This window comes from Hemibagrus wyckioides, linkage group LG12, assembly GCF_019097595.1.
Source record: "Hemibagrus wyckioides isolate EC202008001 linkage group LG12, SWU_Hwy_1.0, whole genome shotgun sequence".
NCBI classification, from domain to species: domain Eukaryota; kingdom Metazoa; phylum Chordata; class Actinopteri; order Siluriformes; family Bagridae; genus Hemibagrus; species Hemibagrus wyckioides.
This window is the reverse complement of record NC_080721.1, coordinates 4,062,942-4,073,817: the sequence shown is the minus strand read 5'-3', so window position 1 is coordinate 4,073,817 and position 10,876 is coordinate 4,062,942. Positions and strand designations below refer to the sequence as shown.

At 39.1% G+C, this 10,876-nt stretch overlaps 1 protein-coding gene and 1 long non-coding RNA gene across 2 annotated transcripts; one reads left to right on the top strand and one right to left on the bottom strand.

The window, feature by feature from the left end:
• Positions 1-6,391: 6,391 nt before the first annotated feature.
• On the top strand, positions 6,392-10,544 carry gnb3b (guanine nucleotide binding protein (G protein), beta polypeptide 3b). The gene is made up of 8 exons (XM_058405111.1): positions 6,392-6,448; positions 6,685-6,830; positions 7,412-7,475; positions 8,283-8,439; positions 8,526-8,592; positions 8,705-8,906; positions 9,379-9,595; positions 9,693-10,544. Exons 1-8 carry the CDS (start codon positions 6,392-6,394, stop codon positions 9,797-9,799), a joined length of 1,017 nt encoding a protein of 338 aa, XP_058261094.1. The 3' UTR covers positions 9,800-10,544.
• LOC131362818 (uncharacterized) lies at positions 7,832-9,076 on the bottom strand. Its single transcript, XR_009206241.1, has 3 exons — positions 8,531-9,076; positions 8,280-8,400; positions 7,832-8,083 (listed from the first exon to the last, which is right to left on the bottom strand). It is a non-coding gene; the product is annotated as an uncharacterized LOC131362818 (long non-coding RNA).
• Positions 10,545-10,876: the final 332 nt, after the last annotated feature.

Genomic DNA, 10,876 nt, shown 5'->3' with positions numbered 1-10,876 from the left:
AGCAACAGCACAAATATATTAAACCTTAGTGCCATGCTGAATGGCAAGGTATTTCTGTAACAAGACTTGCAAGAAAGTGTAGGCGCCATTTGCTGGAGGGTAAATTCAAGTGCACAGTCAAAACAAAATAAGGGTCATACACTGAAACAATAAACAGGAATGACAAACAGCTGATGAGGTGTAATAGGATGAGCTGGAGTTACACATGGCTTGAAACAAACCTGTTTTTTTTTTTGTCCTTGCCCTTTAGCGGAAGTAATGGAATGGAATGTGTCGCAAATCAGCCAGTGCAACATTTCTCAATAATCTTTATCATTTAAATTAGAGGTTTGTGTATTATTATTAAAACCTTACTGTCTAACTAAGAGAAATAATATTCAGTGAATTAATTTAACTAAGACCTGCTACCTATGTGTGCATGTGGGAATGAGGGCTAGTGAGTGGATCAAGAGAGGAGGAAGAGGAGGGAGTGTGTGTGTGCTGATGCAAGTCAGAGTGTTGTGTGCTGTAGCTTGAACAGGGGGCAGTCTTCAGCATTTTCAAAGTTCAAATCGACTGCAGTTTCCAAGCTGTCACTGGAGACTAGCAGCTGGATGATGACCTTACACAGCAGAAACACATCAGGCTGAAACTGTCAGAGAGAGGCGGCCTGTTCCTGGGTTCAGTTGATAAAGCTGATCCTGAAGGCGTCTATAAGGGAGAATAGTATGGCATCAGCACCTACTCAAGTCTACCTGTGTAATACCAGGGGGATGTGGTAGCTTAGTGGTTAAGGTATTGGACTAGTGATCAGAAGGTTGTTCGTTTAATCCCAGGTCCACCAAGCTGGGCCCTGAGCAAAGCCATTAACTCATCTATGTCATCTATGCTTCATTCTCCTGCTCTGCACCATATCCATGTGCTCAAGGGTGTAACTTTGGTTTGAGAAGGGGGGGGGGTACAAAATGGGGGGAAATGTTTTTGATGTGAATCCCATTTCCTGCATTTACATACATTTAGGGACTATAGTGATACAAAATACAGGAAGTAATTAAATTTATTACAATGATAAATCCTGCCGAAAAGAATAGTAGGCTACTAAACTTTGTATATAAAAAGAGGTCTTAATTTCTTTATTGTTTAATAGGGGCTGATCACCAAGACTTGAGACAATTATTTTATAAAGTCAAAAATGTTCACTATTAATGTTTTGTGTGTAAATAAAATTTAAATAATGTGAGACTCAATTTCCACAAGTTAAACTTTTATTTTCGAACTAACTGCTGTAGCTGAAAATGTAAAATAAATCACTTGTTGCACAGGATGATTGTCGGAGACACATCCACCAAACCGCCGGGGTTTAGAATAGAAAAAGCAAAAAGCCTGTGTGTGTTAAATCACTACTGTGTAATATCAATTGCAGATAGACTGCAGCAAAATTAATATGGAATTATATATCTCACAAACATAAAAAAAAATTTACTTTAATATAAAGAACATTTTTCATTGTCCTCTATCTATCCATTTAATCCCATCTCTCCATGTATCCTAACTATCTACCTCATCTGTTCTCTGAAATGAAAATGAGTGAGTTATGATCATACTGAGTCTATCATTAAACTAGCATCCAGAGTCTGCTTGCCATACACTGCTGACAGAAAATGTGCGGTTTAACGTCAACGCGTTTTCAAGGTAAGAATGTTCTAATCTACGTTATATACGCTGACTGTGCCGCAACCGCCATACCTGTTCATTACACCTTTCAGTGAGCTAGTTTTAGAGTGTGCATGCGACGACCCTAGACGTGGACATACACATCAACATGGGCAGACTCTCTGTGTCCTGCTCAGTCCTGCTCCTCTGTGGCGATGAGGGTATGCAGTTAAAAAATCATAACAAACTAATTTGAAAGTGAGGGAGACACAAACAGGATTTTGAATAATGGGGGGGACATGTCCCCCTTGTCCCCAGTGGAAATTACACCCCTGCATGTGCTTCTCTACACCTGGAGTTGCCCAGTGAATACAATAGTGTTCCATGAACAAGGTAAAATGTCTGCATCGACTTCTTCAATGGTTCATTTTATAGCCAAGGATTTTCGTTTCATGGTGGCATGTTTCATCACTTTTCTACTCATGTACAAGAATGTTATTTCCATCAAAGATTTGGGGGGACACAGTGTCCAGGCTTGTCTCTGTAGCATCTGTGAAGAAACGATCAAAGTCTGGGTTTCTTAGCACCAGCCTGTAAGCACTTGTTTCAGATGCCTGCTTTATTGCTTGAGAGAGGGTAGGCTAGAGGGGATGTGGTAGCTCAGTGGTTAAAGTGTTAGACTACTTCTGACTGCTTAGAAGTTTGTTCATTCTAATCCCAGGTCCACCAAGCTGCCACTGATGCGTCCTTACACAAGGCCATAAATTTAAATTTAAGATATGTTGAGTGTTAAAATCTGTGGGAAGTTGTAGCTCAGTGGTTAAGGTGCTGGTTGCAAGGTTGAGTCTGTCAAATACCACAAATGTTCATGTAAATAATTGGGCAAGAATCTTCTGTAGCTCCCTGCCGGCCCCAAAAGTCATGTACCTGTCACTTGAAAGTGAGTCACATGTATTCCATGACTGCTTAAATTTTTCTTCTCCTGGGGTTTTAACAGGACCTATGCAGTAGCCCAAGGTACTGTCCTGCACTCAGCACCAGAGGGCACTTTTGTGGTTTCACATACAAGATCAGCATTCAGAGTTTGTTTAAGACTTTCCAACGATGGAATAAGTGGTAAGACTTTGTATGGGTGGAATACTGCCTAGTAACCTGATTGCACTTGTGAGTTCCCTTTCAGTGGCCTCTCCACAGGCACTCTACCAGGTCATACCCTCTTGGAAAGTGGCAGCTGTTAATTTTGTTTTAGTTTTTAGAAGTCATTGCAGAAGACCCTTTAATCTGGCTTGTGAAACACCACGATGGACTGACTATGAGACTCTGGAACTTAATAAGGCTGCTGCCAAATCACAACTCCGGGCAAGTCTTGAAATCTTGTAATATTTTGTGAGCTCCAACTCCTTTAATCCACTAATTTCCCCAGTTTCTGGTGCTGGGAGAAGATTTTCCCTCATCTGGACCAAGCATGCTCAAGGAAAGGCCAAGAGTAAAGGGACAGGTTCAAGCCATTTTTAAGAAAGTGATGTGATATGCATTAGCTCACTATGCCCACCAGTTTGCTGCCAGTATAAACTAGGAATTTGCAGTTAGCACTGGATAGCAGCACAAGCACTCGGTGGCCAGGCTGAAATTTATGGCTGAAGAGGAGGCTAAGCTCTTTTGTGATGTTTTTCATGATATGGTCTTCCAGTGGATACCAGTGAAATTTCAGAAAATGGCTACGTTTAGACCTGGAGTGGATCATCACCCAGTTTGTAGAGGACAGCAACTGGTCTTTTCTTAGTAACATCATCTTAGGTTTGAACTCTGTAGGAGAAAGGAACAGTCTGTAATATCACACCTTCTCTGAAGTTCTTGTCAATGGCTTTACATTGGCTCTCTACCTATGCTGTTTGAACTTACACTGACTGTACAACTTGCTTGGTTCTTGGAGATCCAATACAAAGCCGCTGCTGCATAGCAGAGCCTGGTATGACCTTTGTGCTTTCAAGAGGAGTGTGTCTGTAAGTCAACAGATGTGTTAAGCCAATGGTTTAAAGGGCCATTGCCTTGAGATTAAAGAAGAGCTTCATTGTCTGGACAAATCTTTCAGCTAGGCTGTTAGGTCTGGCCACTTGCGCTGAGCATCACTGACTTCAAGGAACATTTTATCCACTAGTGGATTAATGAAGTATATGTGTACACTTTGTCAATGCTTTAATTTTCCGTTCATTTAGGTTATTGTAGCCTTCCTGTCAGTCGAACCATTCTGTCCATTCTCCTCTGACCTCTTTCCACTCACAGAACTAATTCTCAAAGTGTTTTCTGTTTGGGTTTCACGCAAAATTGTTGTGTTTGAAAATCCCTCGAGATCAGCAATTTTTCAGAAATACTTACACCAAAGGTCTGTTCTTTCAATCTGTACCAAATCACCGCATAGATGTCTGGGATAAAGTGGTCATTCCACCTCCACAGACAAGTCTATGTCCAAGAGAACACCATTAGCATGTAAGGTTCATGCTTAGGATTACACTTCATCAAGCTAATTCAATGTTTTTCTGTACAAGGTGTATTAACACTATTGTAAAGAGTTTTCTCTCTTTCCTACCGAGCTCTGACTCCGTGTCAGTGGTGACGCATGCTTGGATTCACCTGCTCTAATTCCTTAATAGGATTGCTGATTCCCCAGAAATCCCACTAGATCCTGATTAAGTAGGATCAACCCATTAGGTATGGTAAAATAATGCAGCGAAATTACAAATGCCACTCCCATCCAGACCACACCTAATAATCACAATACCTCCTTCTGGAATCATATAGATCAATAATTCTGTGTGATGTTATTGATACTGATAATTAATCCTTCTATCTTTGTTGATTGTCTCACAAAATGATCTACTAATGAGACGTTTAGGCAAAACTAAATATCAATAATCATACATGAGCTATGATCAGAAGCTGAACAATATTTTTAAATAAACTTTTTCAGCTTTTTCTGCCTTGATTCTTAATTTCAGTTTACCTTCCCTCTCTGTCCTGCACTCAGTCACCCCTCCTCTATCAATACATATCCTATCGCTCCTCTTCTCTCGCCGTTTCCATCTTTAAGCTTATCCCTTCATCCCTGATCTCCTTCATCCGATCCAATCCTTATCTGTTCCTCTCTAGAGGAAGGGAGAGAAAAAGAGTGTCTTTTTCACAGGCAAGTTGCCACCAGTCTCACACATGAGTTTGAGGGAGCTCAGAAGACGTCTAGAAGCCTACAGGCTTGAGCTGTGCTGAAAAGTGGAGCTTCAGAAACACTAATTCTTGAGGAATAACAAAGAACAGGCCCTTTTTGTTAATAAAAAGGTGAGTTTTGGAATGATTATCCATTTAAGCTTTGTAGAACCAACATGCAATAGTTGTTGTGAATAGTGTTTTTATTTTTAACAGCATTTTGGAAATGACCTACAAAGCAAACACCTAATCAGCATCGCCACACCATGTCTCAGTGACAGCGCTCACTTGCTAATTGGCGAGACATTAGGACAGACATTTTAGCTCACTGTTAACACGTGTTTTTAATTCTGTTCTTTAGAAATGTTTATTCTAGAAATATTTAGATGTTTGCTGAATGTTTTTAGATTTGTGTTCCCATACAGTGAACTTAAGCTGTGTGGAGATCATCACTAAAACATAATACATCTCTTATTATACATTACAAGAACGAATGAAAGTAGCAGATGATCATAAAAACAACACTGGAGTGAAAGATTTAAAGCAAAAAGTAATGTTTTGATGTCATGCTCACATAGGATTTTAAGATTTAGTATTGAATCTAACATCCTTTAACAACATGATACCTAACCTTCTACTCCACCATCCATCCTTCCATCAATCCATCCATCCTTCCATACATCCGGTCCCTGCTCTCTTTCCACACTCCCCCACTCTCCATTCAGTGGTAAGGAGCAGTAAGTAATCGGATGACAGGAGATTTGATTTGACCCCCTGTTCCTTTAATCCCTTTTCTCTCCCAGCCATTTACTACTCAACATTCTTTATTCCTCTGTTGATCTAGGAAACGTTGACTGGTTTTGTTTTGCATAAAATTCAAAAGTCTGAATCATTGAACACCAACAAAATGCTCAAAAAGAGAAACATGGTGCCTTGTACAATGGCCTTACTGTCTCAGCTCTGGAGATTGTCGTTAATGGCCGATTGGTAGATTAAATTTAGGATTTTAGAACATTTGTCATCTAATTCTGCATCTCAACTATTAACTTACCTCTAAATAGTTCAGCATTTAGTCATTCATTAATGGACTGATTAATAGACCTGCAAAGAATCGAGTGGAAACATTAACACTTTGCTTCTATTAAATATTTATTTGTATATAGGAATAATACCTATAGCAATGAACAAAGATATTTGCAAATTCTTAAAAGATAGCATTTCAAATTTCCTTCAATGTGTTCCATTTCAGTCCATAGTTCATTTACAAATCATACCAATGCTTTCTGACACCAAAATACGAGATATTTTATATATGGCTGCTTTCTGTAGGTCTGTCAGACATTCAAAGTTTTCCAAGTTTAACGAATATAATCAACAGGTTGTGTCCTGGTGTACATGGCACCAGTGTTTTTCTGTAAGAGGTTTCACGCATGTTGACAAAAACATGGAGATTCCTGACCTTTATTGTGATACTAATGGTATCTTTTAATCTCTTGTGTATTTTCCAGGTCATTTTATATCCATTCACTCTCATCAGTAAACACAGCCATCGACTGCTGCCATGGGTGAAATGGAGAAGATGAAAAAGGAAGCTGAAACTCTGAAGACACAGATCGAGGTTGGACTTCTGTATGGCTGCTAATCAAAATTTAGCTCAAAATCTTTTATCAGTTCTGTTAACTGGGTATCTTTTATACCCCCCCCCACACACACACACACAAACACACACTATGTGATTGTTACAAGATTAATCTATATTTTCAAATAATAGCAAAAGCAAGCATTGCATTTTCATTAGATTAGATCTTTTCTCTGTTCCCCATACGTCTTCGTAACTCATATCTCATCCATCAGGCTGCGCGCAAAGCAGCTCATGACACAGACTTGGCCGCTGCTGCTTCTGGACTGTCCACTACACCCACCATACAGCTGAAGACCAGGAAGACACTGAAAGGTCACTTGGCTAAAATCTACGCCCTGCACTGGGCCACAGATAGCAAGTAAGAGTGCTTTTGTCTGGTGTATATGTAAAGAATTCATGATAACCTGTAGGTAATGGTCAAAATAAAAAAAATCCCATGTGCACTGACAATATCACAGTAGCCATTTCTGGATAGGAACAAGCTGTTTGGTCAAAGATGCATTATTAATTTACAAAAAAAATAACTATTGTCAGAGATTTGTTAGACCATTTTTAAAGTTTAAAAGACTTAAGGACATGATTGTATTTGTTATATATAATATAAAGTCAGAAATAAGTTCTGTATGTGATTGTCCCCTGCAGCTAAGCCATAATCTACCTAGGCTAGTTAGGATTTTCCTTACAGCAGTCTCCCAGCATCTCGAATCCACTTTAATGCTTAGTTAGATCAATTATCAGACTCTGGCCTGAAATAGCCTCAGACTTCCTGGAATTCATCAACAACAAAAGGATTTTTATTTATTTATTCATTCATTCTGCCTGCTTGATTATATTGATGCTTTGAGAGCCAAATATCTGTGTATAAATATAATGTATAAAGATCCAGATTTCAAATTCAACAATGCTATTGTCCACTTTTTTCATGCACGCTGTTATCAGGCTAATGGTCAGTGCCTCACAGGATGGAAAACTCCTTATTTGGGATACACACTCAGGAAACAAGGTGAGACTTATTACAAAAAAAAAAAATCTGATTTGACTTGCTTTTAGTTAATTAAGTCATTAACTGTAGAATTTGTCCAGCAAATGCTTTTAAAGATTTTAATTAGAAAGATTTTATTGTATTGATCAGTTCAGTAGTCTTTATGAAATGTATTACACAGGTAACCCTACACCTTCATGGCTTGTCAGGATAGTAGGCGGTAGTTTGTCCATAAACAAACCGCAAACATTCATTATGTGATGAGAAATGTGTGATCTCACCGACTTTAACCATGACATAATTGCTGTTACCTGACAGGTTCCAGCATTTATTCAGAAAAAAACAAAAACATCCAGTGAATGGCAGTTGTGTGGGAGGAAATACCCTTGTTCATGTAGGAGAATGGACAGACCGGTTTGAGCTGACAGGAAGACTTCTTATAACCACTCTCTCCTAAGAGCTGAAAAAATATCTCAGAAACATGACCAACCTTCAGGAAGAGTAGAAGGTTTCTGACCAGTCAGAGGGTAGAATAGGCACAAGCTCACTGTCCATTCAACTGTCCATTTTCCTGATATAACTGTCCAGTGCATAATTGCACGAATGTGCAGTGACCTGTGAGGGTATAGCTGTGGAGGAAGGTATCAAAGGGTCAGAGTTTGATTAGATATTCAGTCAGATATTACTACTAATTGATTGGTTTGATGTTTTGCTCGATAATTTCTGAACTGTGTGAAGCAGGAAGCATTAATCTGTGATAATACACCATCTCTTCTTCCCTCCCATATATAACAAAATACTTTAACACGTTCTCCTTATCCATACCAGATTAACGCGGTTCCTCTGAAGTCCTCCTGGGTGATGACCTGTGGTTATTCCCCTTCTGGAAACTTTGTAGCCAGTGGTGGACTTGACAACATGTGCACCGTATACAACTTGAAGACGCCTGTTGTTAAGATCGTGAAAGAATTAGACGCACACACAGGTCATGTGGAAAATATGCGGAAAAACCAAAGAGAATCGGGATTAATTGGTTACATCTTTATCACTTAATATATTTTTTTTACACAGGTTACCTTTCCTGTGCCCGCTTTCTCGATGACAGTGAAATCCTCACCTCCTCCGGCGACACCACCTGGTATATAACGTTGCTGATCACATGATCTTTAGGAATTTCTTAACAATACCACAAATGTAATACACTGGAACAATCCAAGCTCAGTCCCATTATAACCCCTGTTCCCTTCCAGTGCACTGTGGGATATAGAGACCGGAAAGCAGAAGACAGTTTATCTTAACCATGTGGGTGACTGTATGTGTCTGGCTTTATCCCCTGATATGAACATGTTCATTTCTGGAGCTTGTGACTCGTTGGCTAAACTGTGGGACATCAGGGACGGAAAATGCAAACAGACGTTCCAAGGTCACACCAGCGACGTAAATGCTATTGCTGTGAGTACAGGGTCCGGCGATATCACTTATATACATATATACATATTATCTGCATATAAATACTGATACTATAGCACATTCTTCAGAGGTTAATCCTGAGCTTGGTGTATAGTTGGAATAATAGAGACTATTAATTAAATTTACAAAAAAAAGTGAAAAGCAGAGGGCAAAAAATTTCATGTACTTGAAATCAGTTTTTTTTTAAATGCACTATGATTCTTTGAAAAAAACAAACAAAAAAAACATAATAGACGACTATGTAAATTACTATCAAGCCAAATACAAAATAAAAATAAAATAAATAAAAATAATTTAAATAAATGAATATTAAATAAAATCAATCAATTACAACAACAACAACAATAATAATAATAATAATAATAATAATAATAATAATAATAATAATAATAATAATTCCTTGTGTGTATATCTCAGCTATACGGAATTGATCTTTGCTCCCCCTTCCCTCTAGTTCTTGAATAATGGAAATGCTTTCGTGACTGGCTCAGATGACTGCACCCTCAAAATGTTCGACATCCGCTCCGATCAGGAAGTGATATGCTACGAGGATGGCCAGATGAACAGCGCTGTGACATCACTGGCCCTGTCAATGTCTGGCCGCCTGATATTTGCTGGATATGACAACTTTAACTGCAACATCTGGGACTCACTAAAGGGCGATAAAGTCGGTGAGTAGCACAGACAGGAGAGAAGTGATGAACAGATAGTGGTGGAGGTAGAAAGGTACGAGCACTTGTGAACACTTCTTTTAACGTCTCATTCCAGGAGTGTTGTCTGGACATGACAACAGAGTGAGCTGCACTGGAGTACCACTGGACGGCATGTGTGTGTGCACTGGCTCATGGGACAGCTTTCTAAAGGTCTGGAACTGATCTGGTCCAACTACCCCAAACAAGGGCAAATGGAAAAACAGGATAGAGTCGAAGGGGAGATGTAGATAGACAAGGAAAGAGTCATGAAAAAGATCATGGCAGACATTAATGTCACAAAAACCCTTTCTCTCCCTGTCTCTCTCTCCCTTTCTCCCATCTATGAATACTGGGAAATTAATGAAGTAATAGAAATGTCCAGTCAAATACCGTAAGATAGCATAAAAACCCGAGAGGTAAACTGTATTATCATCTGATGACCAAGATCTAAACTAGTATAGAGTTAGTCTAATGTAAGGAAATAGGATTGATTGATTGATTGATTGATTAATACTATACTTGTTAAAACTGATAGATTTTTGGAAATTAAAATAAAAACCTATAGACATTGTTACAGACTTAGAAGTTTTTATGTATATAATAAATTACCGGAAACTTGCAGAGTTAATATAGAGTGATTTCTGTCACGCCCACAATGTCTGTGATTTTATTCGTGACTCGTCTGGGCCTTTTGTCTTTATTCAGGTGATGTGATCTTTAATAAAACATTCAGTCAGTTACTTTCTTTAGCTTCCAGATGCAACGTCATGTATAGGACAAAATACTTGTTACATGGTCATTTTCATCCAATTTCACACCAGCATTATGTAGTTCTCATACACTGACACAGGGTTTCTTAAACTATCATTAAAATGGCTGCTGAAAACCTTCTAATAAACTTAGAATTCTGCATTAAACACTATGTGCACTGTCTGTCCTGTCATTAAGAATAATTCATTAGTAGAGTAGATAACTCAGTGTTTAAGGTACTGGACTACTAACTACTAATCAGACGTTTGTGAATTTCACTCCCACTACCACCAAGCTGCCCCTGCTTGGTCCTTGGGCAAAGCCCTAAACCTTCAGTTGTTGTTCTTTTGGCTGCTCCCTGTTTGGGGTCGCCACAGTGGATCTTTCTGTCCACATGTTTCGATTTGGCACAGGTTTTACGCCGGATGCCTTTCCTGACCCAAACCTCTCATTTAATCCGGGCTTGGGACTGGCACTGAGAGTTAACTGCCACTGGACCACCTGGAGGCA